We start from the raw sequence: 27,461 nt of genomic DNA on the forward strand, positions 1-27,461 counted from the left end.
ACACACACACATAGGGCGCAGCGCCCACTGCCAGGCTGGCATTGCCATCTGGAGGGAGAGGCGTAAATCCTCACTTATCTCTGAGGTGTCTGAGCTCTCGGCGACTCTGGCCCAGAACCCAGTTGAACGTCTCGGAAAGGCAGAGCCGGAATACACCAACAAATGGCGTGTAAGGCACATTATTGCACATGTACAAAACTAGCACACGAAGGCACATGCAAATAAATGTATGGCGTTTTATTCTACTTTGAACCATGAGAGTGTTTGTTTCAGAATTTTCATTGGATTGAATGGAAATTATCACGGCTGGTAATCGTTTGCTTCGTTGGTAGGCTCGGTTTAGTCTATAGAAGTATCTATTTTTTTTATTATTATTATTTTTATATGTAAGGCACAAGAAAGGGAAATGCATGTACATGCATATGTCCAACTGTTTGTCGACACACCACCTGCATTCTGCTAGTTTAAGTTGCAGCCATTGCTGACACAGATGTGCAAATGACACAGATGTGCAGATAAACATGAATGTAGTGGCACCATGCCTAATGCCAGAAGTGGGCTAAAGGGGTATAAAGCCCCCCAGAATTAAGCTGTAAAGCAGTGAAACGGTGTTCTCTGGAGCCATAGTTCTTCATCCAGTGCTTTTAAAATGAATTAGGCAATTGGGAACAGGGTGGGGTGATCATCCAACATCCTGACCTCACTAACACTTTTGTCACTGAATGCAATCAAATTCTTACAGCAGTGCTCTAAAACAGTAACTGGACAGTAGCGACAATTACTCTAATTAAAGCAGGATAACCTTTTATTTGTTTGTTTATTTATTTATTTATACATACGAATACCCTTGGTTTCAGAAGAAACAATGAATGAGCAGGTGTCCCAATACTTTTGTCAATAAAGTGTAGTGTATATTTGTGTTGATTTTACCAGTGTTCTGTTGGACCGTGATACTGGTGTTCCAGCAGGTTCTGCTCCATGGTATACTTTTAGTGGTTTGATAAATCATCTCAAATATGTAAGTACAGTTATATGCAAAAGTTTGGACGCCTCCCTCATATCAAGTAGCTCCACATTGAGCCTCTACAACAGATCTGAATATTTGAGGCATGGACTCCACAAGACCTCCCAAGGTGTCCTATGGTGTCTGGCGTCAAGACGTTAGCAGCAGATCTAGTCCTGTAAGTTGTGAGGTAGGGCCTCCATGGATCACCATGACCCTGTCGCTGGCTTACCGGTTGTTCTTTTTTGGACCATTTTCTTATGATGGTTAGTAATTGTATTGTGTGTGTGTGTGTGTGTGTGTGTGTGTGTGTGTGTGTGTGTGTGTGTGTGTGTGTGTGTGTGTGTGTGTGGTCACACTGCTTCCACGTTTCTGTCTCTTTTCTAGGAGCCAATCACAGATCAGCGCAGGTCTTGCTGTTATTGGTAATCCCGGGTCACGTGATCTTCCTGTACACCATTCACTTGATGAAGAGTGGCCACACCACGCTGACCCCCATCTTCATGGCCGTTTACCTGGCTGCTGCACTTCTACAGGTCAGCCTTGATTATACACTGTACCTCTGTTTTCTTACAGCTGCTTTTTATAGCAATGTTTAGACAAAAGAAGTTTTCTTTTAAGTGAAATAATACAGGGAGATGACAAAATCCTACACCTAATACTTGTGCAGGGAACGCATGAGGCCAAGCCTAATCCCTTCACCCATATTCTAATCACCCACTACATCGCAAGCTCTTCCACGGTGGTCATCAGGTGGGCACCTACCTTCGTCAGTGTACCGCTGAATTAATCTCGCAAATTAAGCTCACTTCACAGGCCTATCACTTCATAACTGTTCAATCACACTGGCCTCCTTGGTGACTAAGGCCAAATCTAGCCCCACTGGCAATGATGATGCATGTTCAGTGCCACCAGTTTTGTGTGGATTCTACACACTTCAACCACCATACACACTACATCTACGTAACTCCGCACTGGCCTCCCTGGTGCCTAAAGCTATACCAAGCCCCACTGGCATCGTTGATGCATGCTCAGTGCCAATAGTTCCATGTGGATTTTACATACAACCTTGTATACAACCCTTTAGTTTTATACTTTTGTCAATGTGTTGATGTTTTTTACAATTTGATTCACTACCTAGTGCTGAACTAGGTATGCAGTTTGCTTGGTACTGATTGGAGATACAGGATAAGGTTTTCACGACTTGTTTAGTTACATTTAAGTCATATATTTGTCTCAGCTATGTGTGTGTAAGAAAAAATCCTGAATATCGAAGCGTCGCAATATTAGGTTTTAATACTGTATCGATTCTCAAACTCATTATTGATGTGTATATATATATTTTTTTGTATTATACATTACAATAGTTTACGTTTATGGATTGATGGCACAGTTGAATCATAACCCCTGTGTTGTGATGTGTATCTTAAAGCCATCTTCTTGCCAATACACAGCCCTAGTCTTAGCTGATTGACTATATATGGTAAAATAAATGTTTGTGGTTGAAGTTTGATCCTGCATGCAGTTCTAATAATGGGGTTGGGAATCACTGAATTATGAGGGGGGAAAAATTAAAGCTGAAATTATTCTGTGCAGTTATTAATATTTCTGAACAGGTATGTGTAAATGCTCATTTGTCTATGTTTGATCATTCAAGGTTTTCCTGAACTATTAGGTCATAATTGAGCTCAATTAGGCATACCTCTGGTCATGCACATATCAGTGAGCGCATTCATGGCTCTGCATGCATTAGTATGCTGCGAGCGGAGGGAATGTTTGGTATTTTCAGCATGTGTGTTTGTGTGTGATCTCTGTTTATTTTAGCTCAAATATGTCTGCTCACATGAACAAGACGTTCCTGTATAAAATCTCTTCAGTAGCCTAGCTCACAATGAAGCCATCCAGTAACTAGTCACAGGCCCGTTAAATTCCTTGTGCAGCAAGGCCTGAAGAGAGTTTTGTGAGCTGAGCTCAAGTTAAACCTGATCAAAGCAATAGGCTTTCGAATGAATGAGTGACTGAATGAATGAATGTCCATGTGCCTGCTTCCTGGGAATGTGAGTCAAAGAAAGTATAGGCTGGCAGGTCCCAGCTTAGGTTGCAGTTCAGTGAATGGAAAAAGGTACAAACTCTATGGAAAAGGGGCAAAGCGACAGCAGGAATTTTGAACTATTAAATTTAGATTCATGAAATCCTTTAATTTACAGCTCAATTTCTCCAAATTCCCTGATTTCCCACACAATTAAGTGGCAAAGATGTAAACTCATAAACTCAAAAGGGTTCAGGGTGCTTATGTGTAAAACGCTCCAGTTTAGAGGAACGTACTGAGTCAGTTGAACCAGACATCTAAAGAGTTTAACTCCACCAAAAGCTACATTACAGAAACCCAATATATGAAATTGTAAACAAATGGTATGCGTGGTATCTGAGACGGTTTTCTGATGGTTCTTAGCTTTTTTTGGTGAAGAGGGTACATATGTTTTCTAAGGTGATATAGTACCTAAAGAAAGCATTTTCATGGAGATTTACCTTCATTAAACACCATTTCACTGGTTATTTTGAATAGCAGCATTGGTAAAAAAGCAGATCTATATTAAAGATTTTAATTTATAGACACCATGATCACTAGTCCCAGTCGTCACCACTGCAAAGAAATCTAAATGTTTGTCTACAGTGAACCTTTGACACCAAACCACCCTGAATGACTCTGTTTATACCTCAAATACAAATTTTGCAGATATTTTGAAAAATGAACTAAAGATGTAGAGCTCCATGCTTCCACTCCAGCACTGGTGGAGATAGTAGTTGATCTTAACCATATAGGCTATTAGTTTGCATGCATATCCACAAGAAGCAATAGGAACGTGGGATGGAATTGATTCAGGTCTTATCTGTGTTCTTGAACTGTTTCCCAGACGTTTCCAATGAGCGATTGGACCTGATCTGGAACTGTTTGCTATTCTAGAATTAAATCAGAGTGATTTACTAATTTCCCTACTAGGGCAACGGTTTGGCCAGAAATCAAAATCGCCCCCGAACCCAAATGCTGATCCGCCAAGACAAATTTTGCTTTAGTTTTGCACTGGAGCTGTGAAGCTAATGTGGCTAACAATTAATGGAAGCTTATTACCCCATTAGCACCCCCACCCGTCAGCATTACACAAACTGTATGTCTAAATGGCTTCAATCCTGTGTGCATGTCTGCATGTCTTGGAATATCAGCTGGACCTTCAGAGGAGGTCTGTAATTTTTAGCTATTTTTTCTTTAACATTTATCATGTTTGTGTTTCAAAAATCATACTTCTGAAGGTATGGGGAGGCTACTACTATTTTATTAAGTTTTAGTTAAAGACAGAGAGGTTAAATACTTGAAATGGCAAACAGGTAAATTGGTTAATCAGACTTTTTACACATACAAGCAGCTAAGCTGATTAATAGGACTTCGAGAGCAGGACTACACCAATTAATTAGGAAGGGGCTGTGAAATTACCACCAATTATATATTGTAATATTCAGTGGGTGGGACTTTAGGCCTTCTGGAAGTCCTGGATACATCACTGATTATGAATACTGGTGGACAGACTCTATTAACCACAATTCACCACTGCTATATCCACAATGTTATGTACATCTGAATAGAAGAAGAACATCCGAGCAAGTCTGGAAGGTGAATAATTCATAATTTTGCACAGCAGCGCTTCTTTCTCGCCTCCCTCGCCTTCTTTTTACTGTCTGCTCTTTCTTTCATATTGCTCTTCATAGTCATTTATCTGAAGCCCCTGCTCTCCACAATAACGACATAATGATTTTGTCATTAAGTGAGTCGTCTGCCCAGATCCGAGGCTCTGAAGCCTTAAAGCTTTACCGTGTTCCTGGAAGTCTCTTGGAGTTCATAAGTTGTAAATGTCAGCCCAGATTTATCTGTACAGCCTCTTGTTCTGTTTTTTTGTTGTTGTTGTTGTTGTTGTTGTTGGGGTGTTTTTTTTGTTTGTTTGTTTGTTTGTTTTTTTAACTTTTACATACCTTCCCAAATTGTCTGCTAATAGTACTAATGAGTGGTGAACAGGCGGAGGTTTGTAATTGTTGGTAAAGGTTTGTGATTGTTTGTCTTGTTAAACATGTGTCAGGTGCCTGGAAAGATATGGCTGACCTCTCATCCATGACCTTTGAACCTTTCACATTGCCAAGGGAGCGAGGGCATACATGCTGAATTCCAGGAGAAAAACGTGATTGGCTCCTGCATTAATGAAGCCCTGGCACGTAGTTGTTAAGAGCTGAGTGAGCATGTGCAGAAGGCCCATTAGTGACCAGAGAGCACAGTAGAGTGTGCAGTAGAGAGGGCAGGGACAGAAGAAACACTGTTTCTTCAATGGCCTGGGAAAGTGCTTGAGTGGCAGAGACCACACAAAGAGCTAGCACCAGTGTGATTTGACATTGCAGGCACACACAGTTCACATGGCTAAATGTGGATAGGCATTTATTAAGTTTATTAGTAGGAAACTGAGCGAGTGTGTGTGTTTTTGGATGTTTTCAGGATGCAAATGTTCTGACTTTATAAGGGAACTGGAAAAAGAAAGGGCTAAACTACAGTTCAGCTTAGTTACGCTTAGAGCTTTCTTACAAATAAAAGGACTAACATCTCACTCATACAGGACATATAATACGTTCACATTTATATATGTATATTCCACATATCCAAAAGTTATATGCAAAAGTTTGGAGACCCCTGCTCACATTACATGTTTTAATAAAAAATGTTCCCACTTTTAATTAGCAGTCTTTATACTCCCATTCATGGCAGCAGTGAATGAGCAAAGCAGAAAACCCTACACACACACAAACACACACACACACACACACACACACACACACACAACGACCACCCCCTTGTTTCTTCACTCACTGTCCACTATGAGCACTGTATCTACTGTAGTTGTATAATTACAGACTATAGTCCATTTGTTTGTCTGTGTACTTTCTTAGCCTAATAGTGAGTTTATTTTGAAAGTTATATCAAATCCTTTAAAGTAGCCAAATGAACTGTTCCAAACAGTAATGAGCCCTATCAGACATCAGGAACCTCCCCGTCCTTGTTAACAGTACACTTGGAGCAGCTGCTCTTGTTATCTACTGCTGTTAAGAGACGGAAAACATGCTCCTTAGACTCAGCGAATGTGTAACTGTTTAGAGGTCATCTGTCAGCGTGGTTTATCAGATTGAATAGTTGAATTCACAAAAATTGTCATACAGAAGTGACTTTACTGTACTAATGCTCAGCTCTGTTAATGCAAATGCAAATCTCTCATTACACAATATAACAGTTACTGCATTTAAACTCAGAACATGGTGATTTATGTGAACAAACACAGCTCCACCAACAAGGCTGGAGTTACACTGCTGGAATATCCATGAAAAGGTGGAGTTTCAGCTTAAGGTGCATTTTGTGTTTATTTTAAAAAATACCAGTCAGATCCAGTGAATACAGACATTTATTAAAACATGCAAAAAAAAAGGGCTCTAACATTGGTAATGTTGCCCCTGATAATTATTCTGTGATATGACACACCCTCACATTGCGGAATGAGCTGCAGGTTGTGATTTTTAGAGAATTTACACATGATTAAACTGCATTATAAATATGTACTATATGATTGAATAAAACATTGGTAAATGCATATATTTGTTTATGTGGCATATCTTGAGTATTAAAATACATTTTTGAAATCCAGTAGAATTTACTTGAAATGAGCATTGACATATAGATCATCACCACTTATTAATAACTCATTATATATTATTATTATATAACTAATTATATATTCAATATATAATAAGTTATTAATATACTTATTAATAACTCATTATATATTGAATATATATATTGTTTATTTATATTTATTGTGATATAGGTGTTGTTGTTTGGGGAAACGAACAGTAACTGCTCAGATTAACATTTTTTTTTTTAATATCATTTACTCAAGTGGCTAATCCCACATCTTGACATTGTACAAAAACAAGATGGTGTGTTAGTGAGAACGAGAGAGACATCAGTAAGAATCTGTAGTAGATGAGGGGGATGTCGTCAGTCCGTCACGGTGTGTGTGTGACAGACAGACAGACAGACAGACAGGAGTACTAGCCCATTGGAAACAAGAAAGTAAACATCTTTGGAGCAAAGAAGACATTTTCAGTCATCAGTTCACCACTGCATGTGTGCGCGTGTGCGTGTACGTGTGTGTGTGCGTGCTATGTCCAGCCCTCCCTGACTGCCCTCCCTGTCTTCTAGAAATATGGAAAGTGTGTGTATGTGTGTTTGTGTTTGCAGAGGGTGGGAACTACAACCCTAATCCTGTTAGTTCCCCCAAATCTGCGTACATTAGCAAACCGTCTCTCTTAAATAAGCCCCAGGAATCTGCTTGGCTTTTTTTTTTCCCCTCGCTGTAGCAAAAGTCACACACACACAAATCTTTATTGAAATATTTCAGCTGAAAAGTTTCACCTTTATTATTGCAAAGCTTTAGTTTAGCGCTGATGTTTCTGAGCAAAACTACAGCCACAAACGCATAGACTGCTTTCTAATGACACCAGCAGTGTCAGTATGGTTAGACAGGGTGCAGGTACGGGTGGGCAGTGTGAAGACGTTTTGTTGTTATTGTAATTAAACCAGTGTGTCTTAGTGTGCTTCTCAGAGCATATTGTGGATATCCTAAGCATTTAAAGAACACTGTCTAGGTGTGTGCTTCATTACAAGAACGGTATACTTAGTTCTGTTTAACGGAGTGTAGTGCAGAGCAGTGTGTGAAACGTTGAATACAAATCAATGTAGTGGACTGAATTGCTGCTTTTCCAACGTACGTGTGTGTGTGTGTGTGTGTGTGTGTGTGTGTGTGTGTGTGTGTGTGTGTGTGTGTGTGTGTGTGTGTGTGTGTGTGTGTGTGTGTGTGTGTGTGTGTGCGCGTGTGTGTGTGTGTGTGTGAATAAATAAGCTTATAATAATAGTGCATTATTTCTCTTTCATACCAGGATTAGTTTTGGGATTAGTTTTTAAATTTAAGTTAAGGTTCGAGTTAGGACTAGGGCCTGGGTTAGGTCAGGATTACGGTTGACCTTAAATTTCAAATTAAGATTATGGTTCAGTTATGGTTAAGTTTTCTAATGTTGAAGTTAATGTTTAGGTTTAAGGTTAAGGTTTGGGAACAGGATTAGAGTTAGGATTAGGTTTTAAAGGTTCATTGTTGTATTTTTATCTTGAAATAACAGCTTCACAACCGTGTTGATGTTCCACTGACATTATTTAAATAAATGTTAAAGAATTAGGACTAGGACCATGGTTAGGATTAGGTTTTAAATTGAGGTTAAGGTTAGGAATAAAGTTAGGATTTTAAATTGAGGTCAGAGTTGGGCCAGGATTTGAGTTCGGATTAGATATTAGGTTAGCATTAAGGTTAGGGTTTTATTGTGAGAGTGAGGTTTAGGATTAGATTTTAAATTGGGATGAAGGTCCGGTATTAAGGCTAGGGTTGGGCTTAGGGCCAAATTTAAGGCACTAGGAGTTAGTTAAAAATGAAAGTTAGAGTCACAATGAAGGCTTGAGTTAGGATTTGGATCAGGTTTAAAGTTAGGATTAGTCTAAAATTGAAGATTAGGAGAGTACTGTACAGTGATGTAAGAATTGTAAAATGAAATGTGAGTAAAATGAGTGTGTTTGTAATGCACTTTTTGGAAGTGTCCAAGTGCCATCACTATCTTGCTGTGGCATTTGGGACAGGACCCAAACTTTTTTTGCTCTCAGATACTGTACCTAATCACTGATTATAAACTTAATATCTTAATACTCCTAATCCCCACATTACCTCACGCAGACACGGTCAATTGCCCATGAAATGGCTACTTATTGCCCTCCCCCAACTGAAAGCTACTTGGTGAGCAAATGGCTTTTTAACTTGCTCTGTCCTCTGATGGACTGACCTTAATGCAGACTAAATGAAAGCGGCGGCCCCGGTTAGCTGTAGCGCCAACTCAGCTCTACCGCAGCCTGTAGCTTTCCAGAGAGAGTTTCACACCGGCCTGTCACCCTGATTAATGCACTGCCTTCATTTTTATTTCACCTAAATGAAAGTCTTTCACACACAGACGCACACACTGGCGCGCACACACACTCGCACACTCATTTGCACTCTGGAAAGTTAACGAAGACTGCTGATAGAACTGCGCAGGTTCTCTGAACTGCAAGCAAACTTGATTTACAGACGCTTTGTAGGACTTTCAAAATAAAAGCGCTTCAGGAATACCTTTTGTTTATGCACTGATTGATGGCCGCATTATTTAATGATGTGGAATCTGCTTTGAACGTTAGCATTGCGCAGCTGTGTGATGACTTGCGTGTAATTAGCTGGATTAGATTAAACGTTTTGCAGCCGCACTGCTGTGAAGTGGAGATCTGACACGATTTGGCCCATTATCCTATTCATCTCACACACCAATACCAGGCTTCAAAACTCAAAGAATTTCAAGCTCTCTTTTCATTGAGATTACACACACACACACACACACACACACACACACACACACACTCACTCACGTATTCTCCCTCTCACTCCCTATTGCACATGCACAAGCTGGCGCCCCCCAAATCTGCACTGTGGCAAATAGGCTTAATTAGTGGAAGAGAACAAGGGTGTCTAGAAGTTCACCCAGAGACGCCAAACCAAGCTCAACTTGTGTTAATTGTGTGTTTCTGCTTGTCACTCCCTTTCTCTGCTTGAGCTGCTTTCTTGAAGTGTGTGTGTGTGTGTGTGTGTGGGGCAGTGAATTGGGAGTACTTAACAGTGGTCGCCTTCTTCTCAGCCACCTAATTTTACGCTTGTTGCTCTTCTGTCTTGTGTGGAGATATATACATAGATAGAAACTTAAATAATCCGGTAGGAAATTGCAAGGTTAGCGCGTCAACAAAGAGGAGGCATGCAAATCACGTACATGTATTAGGACAAGCTGTACAATTGGCAGAATTTGCAAGGCACTTGTAATACACTTGAGCCCTATTTGAGCTGTGTTACCGGAGACTAGTGTAAAGGAGTGGTTTATTAAAAAGTCTGATTTAAATCATTTGTACCTTACCGCAAATTGAAGCCGATCAAGACCTCAAGTTTCGTGTCTAATTTATGCTTATGTAAATTTGAGCTTGTACAAAGTAAGAAAAAACAAATCGCTGAAAAAAGATTGTAGGTGACATGGACTCCCATTACTTGTTAGCTGTGCTAGCCTGGTAGCTTCATCACAAAATGAAAGTAATAAACTTTAATTGGAAAATGATGTGTCTAAGGCTGTCCCATGATTTTACTCCTGCATAAATCTGCAATGTCCTGAAAAGTCAAGCCTTGTTTTGCTGAACCACCATTGGCTGCATTGAATCACCAATGGCATTTTAACAATAGAGAGGTTGGAGGCAAAATATTTTCTCTATTAGGTTTCATGTATTATTTCATGTGACCCTGCCTTGTAAAGGACTCATGCCTTTCCCTCAAAGCCTTAAGATGTCAGCCCAGGACCTCATGAGCATGGCTGGTGAATAACACTGTGTTAGTGTTGCTGGGTGAGGCTGGCGTGGTTGCAATGTTACTGGTGTGGTAACGATGCTAAGCTAGGCGGGCAATCGCTGCAATGCAGAAATTGAGAGTAATTGAACGGGTCCTTCACTGTTCACAGACTGCTGACTGTTTTTATTTATTTTTATTTTTTTATTTTTTTTCATAAAAGTGACTTTATCAGACTTTCATTTTAAAACATCACAGGATTCACACTCATTATTAAAACAGCTGGCTACCGATCTTCAAAAAGAGGCTGGCTTCACATAGTTTGGAGGACACATGCTAGTCCTCACCCTCGTAGTAGTAGGAGGTAGTGATGGCATTGGTAGTGATTGAGGAGTTCACATGAATGGGGATTTTGTAATTGGTCTTCCGAATTGAGTAAAATAGATATTACCTATATTATTAGTCTACCTCCTCGGCCCTCAGTTTTTTCACTTCATATCTTATAAAATAAGCAAAATGTGTTGTTTCAGGTGAGCTGATTGTAGAATAATTAAAGAACTATAAAAAATATGGCTATTTTAGTTAATGTTGATATAGTGTCCAAAAGCATGAAGTTTGTTTAGTAATGTTTGCAGATGTGACATTAAACGTGAATCTGTGTATGTGTCTCTCAGGTCTTCCTGCTGCTGTGTATAGCAGACTGGATGGTGCACTCTATGTGGAAGAGCGGAAAGGACCCGGACAGTTTCTCCATTCCGTACCTGACAGCGCTGGGCGACCTGCTGGGCACCGCCCTGCTGGCCCTTAGCTTCCACTTCCTTTGGGTCATCGGAGACCAAGACAGTGACGTGGGCGACTAAGGTCCCTCGCCTTAACCTGGACACAATTCTGTTACGTTTCACCCAGCTCTTTGCTGGGTTATGGCTGGACTCAGCCATCCACCGATTGCTGGGACATTACTTTTGCCTCTTCTGTTTGGCTGAGATTCACATAGTAGACTGATGTGAGGTCAAGGAGGCCACAAAGAAAACCTGGCGTTCTTCTGTCAGTCAAAACCTTTTTATATGTACGTTTAAAGGACAAAGACACGCCATATTCTGCTTCAAGAGATTGAAAACCTTGTTGGATGCAATAAAATGTGTTGTAGCGCCAGTCCAGTCAGAGAGTTAAGGGGCCTCTAGACTCTCTGCTGTGATTGCAAAGAACCTTGAAAGGCATCGCTGGTCTGTCAGACTTCCGTAACTTTTTTTCCCTAACATTTTTCTTTTGATTTTCTTTTGGTTCTCTTCATTCCACAGGCCATAATTAACAGGACGCAAAGGATGGTGTATAGCTTATTTATTTGCATTAGAGAACCCAACTAAATTGAGTTGTTGAGGACTAAATTGAGGACTGTTTCTAATCCGATCCAATCTGGTACGCTGTTTAAGTCTGTCAGGTCAGTCTAATGCTTGCTGTCCAGTGTTTACACAGTGCATGTGTGCTGTTTTCATGTATGCAACCATCAATGGCGTGGGGAAAAAAAACATGCCAGAGAAAGCTATATGTCGGTAATGGGTCAGTGTTTGTCTTTAAAGTTTTACTTCCATCTTTTTTCACAAAGTTCTTCTAAGGTGCCATTAAAAGTGTGTTTCGGTACTCAGTGCTGGCTTAATGGATCACAATGCGATTTCATGTTTGTCTCGAGCTGTTTTTATAACTCACAATAAATGTCTGCTATTTGTTTATGGTCATGGTGCCTGACTTTTTTTCGCCCCTTTTTCCAAACCTCAGAAAATGAAATAATGCTGTCTCAGAGAGAGGGATCATTTTATTGATCTGCCTCAGAGTGTATGCAATATCTTCCTCAGTGTTGGGATGTAGATTGCGGTCCTGCAAGGAACTTACAAGGTTATCCTCTTCCTAATAAATGTTTTGCGGCGGGGAGTTGTGTGCTTTTATATTTCTCATCAGTCCAGAGTTACAAAAAGTCCATTGTCATGTGATAGAAGAGTGACGAACTCTGACTTACTGCACTGGAGAACAATTTACAAATTAATTCTACTACTAAAACACAGGGGGGGGGGGGGGAGCACTGTAGAGCAGAATGGCTTGCCTACAGACCAAACATTTAAGAACTTGTTCTAGTATCAGACTGAAGCATTGTGTTTAAGTCATTTTTTCATCACACTAAAAAAGCAAGTGTTAAATCAACTCCTACAGCAGTGATTTTTATATGGTTTCAAATTACAAGTGCAGTCCTGTTCGGAGAGACTCCAGGGTTCAGCACTTGCTGCATGTGTATGTGTCTAGACGTTCCTTGTTAATGAGGGCTTCTGCAAACTAAAAAAACCTGTGCCGTGGGAACCCTGAAACCTGAGCTATTCGCAACTGACTGGCCCGCTGATCTGCCCGGTGGGGATCCGTCTCGTGCCGGTCAGCAGCCCATTAAAGCAGACCCACCCAGACCTTTTGGAACCAAGGATGGCCCGCCATCGCGACAAAGCAGATTCGAGCCAACACTCTTAAAAATGACATTCCTTGGAGAAATGCCACTGAAGAACCACCTTTTGTTCCCCAAAGCATCTTTCAATTCAGTGGGCTCAGTTGTGTTCTTTAAAGAACCATCCATTTGCTGCGGGTAGTGGTTCTCAAATTGGTCCTCGGGGACCCCAAGATGTTCACAGCCATATATGATGATGAGGGGTTCCTAAGGAGTCTGATGTTTTGAGAGAGCTGCTAGGAGGCAGAATGCAGTCAGCTAGGTCATATTAAGATTAATTCCACCATCTGGCCAGTCTTGTTTCTGGGTCCATCCAGTTCTGTTGTTGGAATTATTTTTATTATAAGATTGTTCTCCCCATGTGCTTGTAATGACCTGCTGCTGTAACTTTTTTTTTTATTTAGTTTCGTCTCGTTTGGTCATTGGATGGATATTTCATTCTTTGTGGCGAGTGAACATATTCTCAGTGCAGCTGACTTGGAAAGTTCCAACGGTGGCAGAATTCCAATGCCCTCCATGCTGAGACTGTAATCGCCTGGCTGTAATTTGGAGTTGGTCCCGTGTCCCACGCTCTACAGATAAGAGTTGGGAAAAGATGGCAGTGACTCAGGAGGACACCGTCCAATAAGGCTGCTTTAATCTGTTCTGAGGACTCTGCCTTACAAGGGCTCAGATTACTGCAGTCTCGGGAGAGACACATCTCAACCCCCCCTCCCCACCCGCTCCCTATTTCTCCATCTCCCTCAGCTAGTTGTCTTACTTTCCGTTGGCTGCTTGACCTTCTTTTTCAATCAATGTTGACAGATCCGAGTGCGCTCCTTGACTATGAATTGACTAGCGAGTGCCTTCGCTGCCTTCAGTGATGTTTTTATGCCCGACTTCAGCAGCATTCGCGAAAGAGCGTTCGATGAGGCGCTTTCTCTCTGTCTGCATCTTTCATTTGCTTACCTGCCTTTAGAACATCCCTGCTGGTGTATGGTGAGAGGTTGAGCCTTGATTGAGGGGAATGAAGGTTGACAGCAGCAAGGAGCCGAGCCGATGCTTACTCATGCACATCCTTCAAACAGCGCAGACTTTCTAACACCCGGGCGAGAGATTCTTTTCTCACTGCAGGCCGAGACTGGCAGAGTGAATAGGTTCACAGGGTCAAACATCAGTCATTAAGAAGAAAATGCCAGCACCGTCTAAGCTACTCATCTGCTGTAAGTTCCCTACGTTCCCGCTGAAGCTTCATCGTATAGTAATTTCATCATTTAGTTGAATGCTGCATGAGTACCAACACAGTCCAGCCTTTAACCAGTATGCTGGCCTGTCACATGGTTGCCTCAGTGTCTTCCCCTTCTAAATATTCCACGATCAACCGTGAGTAAAAAAAAAAAAAAGTCAGCAGCTGCAGAGGGGGACCAGCTCCAAATTACTGACTATGGGTTTAGAATGGGATCTCATAAAAGCTCCTGTAGGTGCAATGTGTAGGTGTCTGAATACTTTTGTCTGTTTAGTGTAGGTATATTATTACAACCCTAGAGCACATGAATGCAAGCTGGGCTAATGGTGCAAATGTCACTTCTGGGAGCATTGCTATTATGCAGTGCCCTATTCTCTAGTGTAAGTGTGTGTGTTAACTGCCATGGATGGACAATGGCTGTAAAGTTTCTAATTCTAACCATTTTAACAATTCCACCTCAAAACTCCACCCCTAATAAAAGTGGTACAATAAAGACGCACCATTGTTCAGGTGCCCCAAGTGTAGAGTGTAAAACACAGTAGGAAGCTGGAAGATCATAAGAAGCCAATCTCAGCCTCCCACACATGTGCTTTGAAAGAAAAAAAAAAAAATATATATATATATACAGTATGACACTGGCGAAAGGCAAGCCTGATGTGGGCAATTCCTTCTTCTAATGAGAGAAAGAGAAAGGATGAAGGAGATGAAGGATCAGAGCTGAGAGCTGGGGTATTTTCAGATCAGTGGAGGCCCACTGTGAGGCTGTGGCCAGGGTTTGGGTTTAAAGGGTGGGGCAAGCTTGGCAGTAGACGATTTCACAGGTGCAGTATCTACCCACAAGTGCCCTCAGAGCGTTCAGAGGCTGAATTTGCAGAAAAGTCTCAGACCACGACCCCGTGTTTAATGTATACAGTTCAACTGTCCTAATCTCTACACCCACTGAAGGCCATGTCATAGCTCCTTATCATGAAGAACCCTGGCGTCTCGTTGAAGGGCTGTCATGCTGCGTTTTGCTGCTTTCAGATGACGTACAGATCTGAAGCACCTAAGTGGAATGAAAAGCCTGGCGCACTTATGGCTTTTTCTGCTTTTCTTTCTACCAACATTTTCTTCAAAGGCGCCACTTCAAAACACGGTGGGATGCAGAGCAGCACACATATAATCAGAGAGATCAGGCCTTCCCACAGAGCACAGAATCCAGCCTTGGCGCACCAAGGTCAGCCATGTTGGAGGAGCTTCAATAACATCTTCTCAGCAAGAATAGCTGTTTTAGGACTGCAAAAACTGATCAAGAGAGATTTTCTCCTTCAAAGGTTTTGGATGACTGAACTGCCAAGGCTCCCTCATTTGCACGTTCTATGTTGGGGTAAAACTGAATAGTACACTGGCAGACAGAAAGAATTGCTCATACGGTTCACATGCATGTGTTATACACCAATGTTTAGCCACTGGGGGAACTTTCCTTTCTGTTTTTTTAATGGATAACTTAAGAAAATGACTTGATATGCCAACAAGACAATGCAAGGTGCCACACTGCTCATCAGGAGATGAGTTGAGGGTTGAGGACAACAACGCATTCATATGATCTAAGCACCGTTGAGAACTTAGTCATTGGGAACATAGGCTCAATGTGCTCGATCATCCGTTTCAGACATACCGCTTGTAGGAATTACATGTAATGTGTCCAACAATTGCTGGCTTGAGCACCCCCAAGACATTGAAAATTCTGTTGTGTCTAGGGTTGCCACCCGTCCCATAAACTACAGCATCGTCCTTTATTTGGCACTGGAATGTTGCGTCCTGTATAGAACCAATTTTGTTCCGGATTTCCATAAATGTCCAATACAGACATGAGTGGGAAGAGGAACATCCTTGGCTGGACAGCGTCAGTGAAGATGATAACAACAAATTGTAAAATAGGCATAGCTTGTTTTAGTAGACTATTGTGGTTTGATTGATTGTTTAGGATGTTAAGTTTTAGAGTCGAATGAATGAACATTTTTAATATTCAGTAGTATTAGCCAATATAAATATTATATATGGCCATTTAAAGAACAAATTAAATTAATGGAATAATAGTTCATAAATAAATACATTAGTTAAGATAAACTGTTTCTTCTTTTATTTATACATTTCCTAGATTAAAAATGTTTGTAGGCCTATGGTGGTCATGGCCCAGAGGAGCCTTGGTGGGCGTCCTTTATTTTCATTTCTGAAAGGTGGCAACCATAGTTTTGTCCATAGCTCTGCCTTAATTGGTGACGAAATGGACTAGATCTGCTTGGTCGAACCACGCCTTCAATTTGTGATGATTTGGGAGAAGACTATAATAGAGGACAGAGAACTCAGAGGCCTTTGGGCTGAAGTTCAGTTCAAATCCCCACTCTAACACTCCTGGAGATCTACCTCCCAGCACTGCGTGACCTAACACAACAACTCAGCTTATTCACAACGTATTCATTTGAACCCTCACAGGTCAGTTACATAGACCTACCAAAAAACATCAGTATGAGAGACATGATCTAAATCCAACATCAGTACAAGTTACTTTTTAAAAAGTGTGTGCCTTTTTAAGCTTGCATTAGCCAATCACTGTCCATTTGCCAATGGCATCCGAATAAACTCCATGATTAATAGTTGATTCAACTCAAAGATGTACAGAGTTGAGTTAGTCTGTGTTGTGTGTAGTGTGTAAGAAGCCTCTCTACATTAAAGGGTTAAGTCACACTAACTGAAAAATGAATAGCTGAGATACATTTATCAACGTTTTGGCATAATTTGCGTTACGGTGAGTAATGTACCATGGTGACGTTGAGGGTGTGCCTTATGTTTGGGCGGTGCATCCTTAAAGGTTAAAGGTAATACTCAACCTTTCTCACTGGCTCCTGGCACCATCCATTTGCATACTAGGCCTGTCTTTCTCCTTTCACTTACAATCACGGTGTAGTCATACCCCCTAGGCTACATACACCTACGTGGTCTGTGGTAATTGATGTAGTGGTTAACTGCCTGGCCTCAGTATTAAAGGTGGGCACAGAGCAAGCACTTTCTCTGCTGCTGAAAGTGGCTTTATACTGTCTAAATTCTACAGAATTCACTAATGCAAAGTTTCTGGTCAGCATTTCTGGTTTTGGAGGGGCTTGGCTCTGGTGCAGTTTTGTGTCTTTTCTGCTGAAGCGCTCCTGATCCAACTCGCCTGTTAACTGGCAGATTTAGTAAGTCTGTTAGAGCCTGACAATCATGGTCCACCCTCATTAGTGTCAAGAGGAATTGCATGGGTTGGCTAATTTGCGGCTTAAATTTGGAAGGAAATGGGAGAAAAATCTGATAAACAAAACAAAAACACATCATGAACCTGATGTAGACCTTTTAAAGACTTTTCCCACAAACAAATCGAAGTAAATTCTTAAAAAAATTTTGGCAAATGAAGCCCAATGTTTGGAAGCATTGGTACACCCGTAGTGTTGAGTTGAGGAAAGCTCATATACACTAATGTATAACAGTGCAGTTTACAGTCAGAGTAATAGATGGGAATGCTGAATGAGGGTGTGGTTAGTTTGAAAGGCCTTATAGCAATTATACTGAGTTGCATTTAAACAGGAATAAAAGCAGCAGACACGTATTTGGATTTTTCAGCTTTATTGACAAAACAGCAGAGAAGGAGAGAGAGAGAGAGAGAGAGAGAGAGAGCATGATCTATAGAGCACATTCTCTCGGAGCACACCGATCCGACAGTCCCATACATTTGCATTTGCCCCCTCCCCCCTTTTTTTGGTGAGAGAGGTCGGACCTGATGAGTCCGTCCCGAACGAGAAGAAAAAGAGCAAAAACATAACACACAAGAGTCCCTGCGCGTTGCCACAGAGACAAGGAATAAATAAATAAATAAGACAGCGGCTGGTGTGCGAATGTTGGACAACCAAGCCCTGTATGAGCTTGACAGAGGCAGAGCAGCCAGTGTGTACATGTGCAAACACACACACACACACACACACACATACATACACTTACGCACAAACGCACAGAGACACACCTGGCTGCCTGAGTATGATGCTGAAGGGCGTACAATAGCACAACAGCATTACATCCACATGATATGACAGGCACATATTGGAGGGCCACGGAGAGCCCAGAGGAAAGCAAAGCAGATGCAGTGTGTCCTGTTAAGTGTCTGAACCTGAAGGAACACCCTAGTGTTTCTCAACCTGTTCTCTATCTGCTGAATCTGGAGAATACAGTCAATTACAGACAATAACTCTGACGTGTTTCACTCAAAATAAACCTTGTATCTCCAATATGTCAAAAATTTATGCTGTTTTGGAGCCTTTCAATTGGTTCACTTATCATGAAATTCTGACATAATATTAAGAACAACTGCCTGTGGACTTCGAGTGGTCCAGCGCAATAAGGTGCTGTCACTTTGACCAGAGGATCGTTATTTGGAATCCCAATCATGCTGCCAGCCATCGGTCAGCGGGACCCCGTGGGTAGATTTCTCCCCAGTTTATCCCAGTGCGATGCTGGCCAGCACTGGCAACTGCTGGCCGATACATCAGAGCCAAGTACACAGCACTTTCCTCTGTTTCGTTGCCTGGTGAAGCTGCATTGGCAGCAGTTCGGGAAAAAAAAAGAGCTGGCTGGCTGGTGTTGGTCTTCACCCTCACCCTCCCAGTGTCGGGAGCATTGCATGTGATAGGAGAGATAATGTGTAAAGCTGCTGCCTGATTCACATTATGGCAAAAATGGAGATTCAAGGTTTTTGCCTGACATAAACTTTACACTGTACGTTAGGTGTGTTTTAAGAGAACAGGGAATATCTTGATTTTTGAGCTTAATGAAATGGTTCAGGAGTAAACCATGTACCATGATAAAAGCTACTGCATAGAAAGCTACTACATGATTACGTAGCGCTTGTGAATGGACGTGTTGTGGAGTAGGTTATGAATACTTTGCTTTAGTGCCTGAGACATTCTTGTACACTAGTCTTACAGCATGTTTTTGGCCTAGAGCACATTGTAAAATGCCATTTATGGCAAACGGACACATACACAGTGCCATAAGTCAAATAAAATACCCAGAAAAAAACAAATATCCAATATTTTACCCATTAGCATTTGGTGAAAAAATTGGTGGAATTCCTCTTTAAGTCCAAAGCAATATATCAGAATTACTATCTGCGGTAATTAATCGTACACTACAACTGCGGCAGGTAGTTTAAAGAACGCTGGGGTGTTCCTTCTTTAAGAGAGCTGATCTACAATCCGCTCTGCAGTGTCTGTATAGTTACAGTTATTATACAAGAACTGACTGCAGATCAGCGCTTTTTATCAGGTCAAATGTTTGTGGTGTGAGTTTACATGAAGGCACTCCTGTGTGTGAGCGTGAGCTGTCCTGTATGTGTGTGTTTGAGAGAGATGATGGACAGAGTGTTAGTGAGAGGCTGAAAGGCACTGCGCCTAATATGTTGCCTGTGTGCCCACATGTGGAGGAACAATGCTCTATGTGTGTGTGTGTTAGTAAATCTTGAGTGAGCTGTCAATGAGTGAACAAAGAAAAAACTAAAAGCATTTAAACAGAAGTGGGTAGACTCTAAATTTCCATGGGTGGGGTTTTTAAATTGCTCACTCTCATTCTGTTCTGCTCATGTTTCTTCACTTAAAGTATCATTAGGTAGCATTGTTACCTTACAAAAACAGCTTTAACATCATTTTGATGCTCCACTGACTTGTAATACTGACAGCGCTTTGGGCTCGTCACACCACCTACTGCGCTATGTAACTTTGGTGGAAATCACGAGGACTGCGTAAAGCTGCAAAACCCGAGTCTTGTGTAAAACCCTGTAATATTAGTCGTCTGAGTCAGTCCCAAAGCTTATTTTACTTTGGATGCAGGTTTTATATTTAAAAAATGCTCCTGTACAAAGCGTGATTTGTGTTTACTGCAGTGGAGTAAAGGTGAATTACATTCCTCACCTGCAGGGGGAGCCCAGGAGCGAATAATTCCAAATCATCTAATTTCATAATGCTGCTTTAGGTAGGTTGGTTCAGTTGAGGGAGCTGGTGAAAAGCCAACATGACAGGAGCTTTTAATTTATTGCTTTAATGAAATCTGGAAGAGGGAAACTGCAGCAGAAAAACGTTTGACAAAGAGAGAGAGAGAGAGAGATTGAGATAGAAAGAACTAGAGGGTAAGAGAGGTTAACAACATGTGGCTTGAATTCTGACTCTGGACTGAACCCTGAATTTCATCACAAGGGGCCTACCGGCCGTCTCCTGTTAAGACCCTGCTCTACAGGAGCTCAGGAGCAGAGATCTGACATATCAACATTCATTTATCCAGGCACACCACTCCCCCAGACTGTCTAGAACAGCAGAGAGAGAAAGAAGGAGGAGGGGGTTGTAGCGCTAGACTGAGTCACCATTACCAGTGTAGGATTTTTGTACAGACGCTGGACACACCCGCCTGTGGCACGGAACATATATAAATAAGCAATTTCATCATTTTCAGTCTCTTCTAATTCACAGTCAAAGCAAACAAAGACGGTGGAAAAAAGGACATTTCTGCTAATGAAAGCATCCACTCCTTTTGAAGTGCTTAAACTGGAAAAGAGGCCATACAATGAAGCCATCATCTAATGGATGAAACAGATTGTCTGTCTCTCTCTTTCTCGCGCTCTCCTTCTTTTTCCCCCCTTTGAGTGAGTGAACCTTTCCCGTGAGAACATCTCAGAAACCAAAGTCTTGCCCACTTCTGTACGCCCCTGACAACTGAAAGCCACACGAGAGCCCGCCAATAACGTACCGCGTGAAGAAGCAGGAAAGAAAAGCATTAAAAACCATAATAATTCCATTTACAAATCTACCACTAAGCCTCTTCTTTTTTTCCCTGGAAAAAATATTAAATGTTCCTCGTTTCATCTTCACAAAGTAATTTAAATAATCTTTTGTTCAGCTGCTCGCAGCTCAGACAATAAAAACACAGAGAAAAACAAACAAACAAACAAACAAACAAACAAACAAATTCCCTTAATTATTGAAAGATGGCTGGGAGTTTGTAGGAGCAGCGAGAGCCCCTGGATCAGTAAAAAGGGTCAAAAGGGACCTTTGCTGTCCACTGACCTGCATATCTCCTCTGAGAGTCTGCCTGTCTGTCTGTCTGTCTGTCTGTCTGTCTGTCTACACCTACTACACAAAGGCACCACTCAAAGCCATTTCCTGTGTGCACGCATAGCCCATAGGCCCGGCCTTTACATATGCGCTGTATGGTTGTACATGTACAGGCGCTGGCCTTTTAACAAAGGATGGCTGCAGGAGAGTTAAGGGGATAACCACAAACAACACTGACATGTGTGGAAGATTACAGCCGCTGATCTTTGTCCTGTACCAGATACTGGGGGATGGAAGAGAACTGAAAGTCCCTTTAATGTCTCTTTTGTCTTTCACGTCCAGTGAGTCCTTAGCTCAAGAAGAGAGTTCTTCCGCATGAAGCACTGAAAATGAAGGTTGTTGGGTGTGAAGATTGTTGCCGATGACATTACAGCCAACGAGCCGGCAGCTCGGATTGTGTCATATTGCTTATTGGCGGCTGAGCATATAAACAGTAATGTGATCTTTATCTTACAATTCAATGGACAAATGTATTGACAGACGTACTGAGGTTAACTTAGTATGCCTGAATACTGGACTCTTCAAACATGACATCATGAGCAAATACAGTACACATCTCCCTCACGTCGAATACTCCCATTCACATAACCTCCGTTTAAGGACGAGACCCTCGGTCCAGTCACAACACAGCAGATGCCACGCCTTGTGGACAATAATACAGTCTTTAAAAAGTAGAGCGTTTTTGGTCTGTCCCCCGCGACGCCAGTCGATCAAGTGTTTTCAGCAGCCACCTTTGCTCCCTGCCCTCCACCTTTAGGATCTTCTGGTTAAGTTAAGCTCAGCTTGGAGTTCGCGCACGCAACAGTATGCGTGAATGTGTTACTCTTGCGCGCCTTTCTACTGCAGTTTCAGGTAGCTGGGGGTGGTGTAGTTGAACATGAGGAAGTCCAGCTTGTAGAGCTCATAGAGCTGGCTCTGCTGCCGGGCGCTGATGTTGTGGAAGAAGGCGGCCGTCATCTGGTCAGTGGTGCGGGTGGACTTTGCGTAGGACGGGAAGTGCAGCTGGTCACCCACGCCAGCTAGTCGTAGAACGTAGTTGGCATCCTCCTCCAGTGTCTCGTACTTGCCCACCAGGTCGTAGTGGATGTGGCATGGGTGGCACAGCGAGTAGACGGTCTGCCAGTGCTCATTGAGCGGTGCCTCGCGCCTCGTCGCCGGGTCCACCAGGTACTCGGCGAACTCAGGGAACTTGACGTCGGCACCGCTCTGCAGCGCCTCGGCCGTTGCGTTCTTGCGGTAGCGCCGCACAATCTTGGTGCCGTAGCGCTTGTGAAAGGACGTGTTGTACCGCAACGTGAACTTGTTGCGGTAGGCTGACACCAGGCGCTCGAAGGGCTCTCGCACGAACAGGAACTTGAGGTAGCTCTTCAGCCGGTGGTTGATGTCGGCGATGCTGTACTGGTTGAGCGTCCGGAGGTTGGAAGGCACGTGCGCCTCATTGGACGGAATCTCCATGGGGTCTGTGTACTTGCCGCGCCCGCTCAGCACCATCATCACCCGCTTCCAGTTGGTGCAGGCCACCTTGGGTACGTAGCAGTAGATCAGCTCGTGCTCCTCATCCACCACCAGGTGCTTCAGATCGCCCGGCGTCAACACGCGCCGCTTCCGGCTGGAGGCGCTGTGGGCGCGACATGTCTCCGCAACCTGGTCCCGGCGGGCCTGGTGAAGGAGCGCTGATCTTGAGAACTCCGCCTGAGGGGGAACAAGTCGGAAAGAAAAACATGAGCTTTACTGAGCTTTAAAATACTCCCATGTGACACAGCTGTCAACATCAAACATGTCTATTTAAGAAGACACAGTGGCTTGCAAAAGCGTATGAATACCTCATCAAAATATCTGTTTCTTTGAGAGGCTCAGATATGAAGAATTTTTTAACAATATGGGACCTTTTTTAGAGAACCAATGTACATGATCATTAGCTTTGATACAGTAGCTGTTCAAACTGTTAAGATTGTGGGAAATGTGTAATGTAAAAAATTCAATCAATAAATTAATCAAAAAAATATCTGTTTCTGTAAATAGCTGAGCGACCTGAAAGATTAAATGATTACCAAAAGGCAAGACGTTAGACTAAAGAAGGTTTTTTGTCTGATGACCTTTTATGAAGGTCAACTTTGCGCAGTAGAACAGTGCTCCACCACTCCAGAATTGGCCTAATTTTCCTAAAGGTCCTTTGCAGGTCTGAAGGTTTTTCATATTTGATTTACTTTCACTATTACTCTTTACTGTCCTTTCCTAATTGCATCTTAATTACACCTTCAACCTAAAATCCATGCAGAGGTGGGTGATATGATGATAATTATGACCATTTTTACAGTGATAAACAATATGATGTGGATATTTTTAGCCTTTTTACACAGACCCCACATGTTCTACTTTTCTCTATTAATAAAATAACACCTCATTAATGGTGATGAGCTCATTAGTGATCTATCAAATCTGAAAATAAGATTTGTATTTGTTAGTGTTAGAAATGATCATTTTAAACAAAAAAAACATGGGACGAGGGGGATAGATATTTGCCCGTTTAACTGGTTCTCTGTGACGGAAAACTCAAAGAACACTTTGTCAGTACTTTATAGAATCCTTATTCACACTTTTTGTGTAGGTTTACCCTATTCCACAAATCCTGGCCCTCTTTGAGGTTGCTCTAATGTGCACAAAGTCCTCCTTTTCTTGGCTTCCAACACTCTGTTTAGCATTAATATTGCTGATGCTAGTCCATTAAAGTACATCTTGGCCAGCTCTGATTGAATCTAAACATCCGCAGTTTATCAATTATTCGAAGAGTTTATTGTCCATGTTCTGGAGATAAGATTCTTTGGCTTCCAGAGAACTGGCATGTTTAGGAAACAAGCAAATCAAAAAGCCATTGTCCAAGCGCTTAGAGTTTATAATGAACTTGAGTAATTCAACAAGACTTAACAAGGCATCCTGTGTCCATTCTCCAAACACTGTCCCTGTCCTTCAACTCCAAGTGATAAATCACTCAGACGGGGTGCAAAAAGCTTAACATTCAGCCGTGCAGTCATGATCATACACACACACACACACACACACACACATACACACAGACAATTTCACACACGTGTGAGACTCTTTCATGTCTAGAACAGACCAATTATGAGACTAGACTTTGTATACCCAGGAGACCCTGTGGTGCACCAGCTACTGCTCACCGCCTTTAATATATGGTGATTTAAGTGCATCATCATAATTGTTCCATGGAGAGCATCAGTATGCACAGCACATCCTCATGCTCCTGTATGCCCCCTTTCCTTGACCCTTTCCTTTTTCATCAAATGTCTGTGAAGATCAAAGGACTGTTCTGCGCTGTATCTCCGGCGTGAATGGTCATGCTGGTCGGCAGTCTAGGAATGGTTTAAGTGTTTCAGACATTCCTTTAATCTAGATAATGCTTATTAAAGTCATAAAACAGCACTGTAGGTAAAAGATATTGAGTCTGGGTACGAGAAGCATCTGGTTGATGTGTTCTTCCTCGGTGAATGATCCTTTTTCATGAACATGTGTGATAAATCACTAAACCACTGCCTTTACATGTATTTCCACTTTAAGACACAAGAAGCTGCCAATGACACTGATTTTACAATATGTAAGAGATGCGACACATGACTTGCACATGGCTCTTTGTTTATGTCTTGGTCTTTGGCTGTGTCCATATTGCATACTACACACTAAAACTATAAGCTATTGGATGTAAAATGATATTAATAGTGCAGGTTTGGCAGGTTGGTACACAAAATATTAACATACTAACCCCTTTTGTACTGACAGGAAGTGATGAAGCGTTGCTATGCCGTCATCCCCCATTTTATTCAGATTTTTCCAGGCTGGATGCATTGTGGAATAGTAGTATCCATCATAACCATACTTGAATCATACTCTTTTAGCTATTTTACATACAATATACTCAAAAACTAACTAGTATTATTAATTAGTACGCAATTGGGATTGTGTTCTTGCACATTTTCTTACATTTGTGTACATTCACTTTTTGGACAAAAATATTGGGACACCTTTACGTTCATTGTTTCTTCCAAAAACAAGGGTATTCAAAGTTTGTTTATTAAAGTAACTGTCTGTACTGTCCAGGGAAGGCTTTTTTTACTAGATTTTAAAGCACTGCTGTGAGAATGTGACTGCATTCAGCGACAAGTGTTAGTAATGTCAGGATGGTGAATGATCACCACTCCACCACCTCATCCCTCAAACCTCAAGTACTGAATGGAGCACCATCATTCCAGAGAACACACTTCCTCTGCTTCACAGTTTTATACCCATCTAGTCCAAGCTTGGCATTAGGCATGATGCCAATAGGTTCATGTTTATCTGATCCAGAGAGTCCTATTCTATTGACAATACCTCTCTACAGGGACTAGACAAGCTGTGTGTGTATTTCAGAATTTTCTAACTATAAGCCCCTAATTCCTCACTCCTATAACTCAAGAATAACTCAAATAACTGAACTATCCCATTTTCCACTGTACAATTGCAAAGGTTGCAAATGGACTTAGTAGTCAAGCCTAGACGTCAACACATAGACGTTATAAAAGGGAACTCTCACTGAGTTGTGACTGCTGGCTGGACAAATTACCCTTCCCATAGGTCAGCAGTGGTCAAATGTCAGGGGGCAATCTCACAGGCCAGCTGTGAATTTCACCATTGCCCAACAATGCATCCTTTAATGCCAGTTCAGATGTTGTCTACCCCCAAAACACCCCCAAAACAATGCTTCAGCGAACACACAGAAGCCCTGGCCCACCTTACTCTCGATGTTACACTTCTTTCAGCACGGAATATTCATTATTAATCAGACTGTTAATCTCGAAACAGAGCAAACTTCATTGACTGATTATTGATTTCCGCTCCTTGGTCCTCTGCAGATGCAGTCTGCTCCTCGCTCGTCTACAAACCCTGCCTTTACTACACTCTTTCCACAGTACAAGCTTTGTTATGATGGAATTTCCCCAGAGCTCCGCAGCTCTCTCGCAGTATTCTGGCTGTCCAGTTTATCAGATCATAAAATAGACAGGCTTTGTGTGTGCAGTCAGTAGTGTATGATATAGCCGAGAACAAAGACGAAAAGAGAGAGAGAAAGAGAGAGAGGTCACTGTGTCAGAGAGAGCTGCACTGATCAAAATGTCTCTACGGATGTAAGCGTAAGGTCAGGTCATACGAATGCTAATGCATGGAATACAATCATGAAAACTCGCACGCTCTTCATTTTATCTTCATCTGGTCATGTCCAAGGGGCCAAGTTGTTATCGTTATCATGATAAATTGGGGAATCATGAAATCATGATGGTTCCTTAAGTATATCACAGGTATCATCAGTGGTTCCAGAACAACTGCATATATCTTTTACAGAGAGTTTTAGCAGTTAACAGGAAGAGTGGAGGTCAAGTTGAGGCCTGAAACGTAGGATTAACAGAAAGACAAGTCAAGTCTGGGCACCTGCACAAATATCCCTTTCATGAAAAAAGCATGAGAAGAAAATTCTTCCTGCGTCCACATCAAGAAATTCTGCAACAAACATCTAAACAACTGTTATGCAATTAAAAAAACAAGTGTTGTGGACTGATGAGTTCAAACATGACATTTTGGCAATTGGCAACAATCAGCTTGAAACTGCTGTTAGGCATGGGGTAGATCGGTAATGCTTTAGGCTTGTGGTGCAGCCAGTGGTACAGGGAACATTTTACAGGTCCAGTGATAAACAGATTTAATTAAATACTAGAAAACTCTGGAAGCAAACATCACCCCATCTGTAAAAGAGCTGCAGATGAAGAGTATGACTTCTAAAGCAGGACAGTGATCTTAAACGCATCTCAAAATCCACAATGGAGTGCCTCAAGAGGCGCAAGCTGAAGGTTTTGCCATGGCTAATACAGCTCCCTGATTTAAAACACTATCCGAAATCTCAGGATAGATCTTAAAATAAAAAAAGGCATACAAGGTGGCCCAGAACCCTTAAAGAACTAGGAGCCTTTTGCAAGAACGTATGGCTAAAAAACCCCAAACATGAACCAAA

General features: G+C 41.9%; 2 protein-coding genes across 3 annotated transcripts in view; one reads left to right on the top strand and one right to left on the bottom strand.

The window, feature by feature from the left end:
* Window positions 1-12,267, top strand: part of slc41a2b (solute carrier family 41 member 2b) — a 37,800-nt gene extending 25,533 nt beyond the window's left edge. Inside the window, exons 10-11 of the mRNA XM_072672947.1 lie at window positions 1,391-1,539; window positions 11,211-12,267. Coding sequence (XP_072529048.1) covers window positions 1,391-1,539; window positions 11,211-11,396 — 335 coding nt within the window. The 3' untranslated portion in view covers window positions 11,397-12,267. The remainder of the gene's footprint in view (window positions 1-1,390; window positions 1,540-11,210) is intronic.
* Window positions 12,268-17,865: 5,598 nt separating this feature from the next.
* The window catches only part of chst11 (carbohydrate (chondroitin 4) sulfotransferase 11), a 77,037-nt gene continuing 67,441 nt past the window's right edge, over window positions 17,866-27,461 (bottom strand). For both annotated transcript variants that reach the window (XM_072672950.1, XM_072672949.1), the window contains exon 3: window positions 17,866-23,101. In XM_072672950.1, the coding sequence (XP_072529051.1) occupies window positions 22,247-23,101 (855 nt within the window). In that variant the 3' untranslated portion in view covers window positions 17,866-22,246. The remainder of the gene's footprint in view (window positions 23,102-27,461) is intronic.

This window comes from Salminus brasiliensis, chromosome 2 (genome assembly GCF_030463535.1).
Source record: "Salminus brasiliensis chromosome 2, fSalBra1.hap2, whole genome shotgun sequence".
Classification (NCBI taxonomy): Eukaryota; Metazoa; Chordata; class Actinopteri; order Characiformes; family Bryconidae; genus Salminus; species Salminus brasiliensis.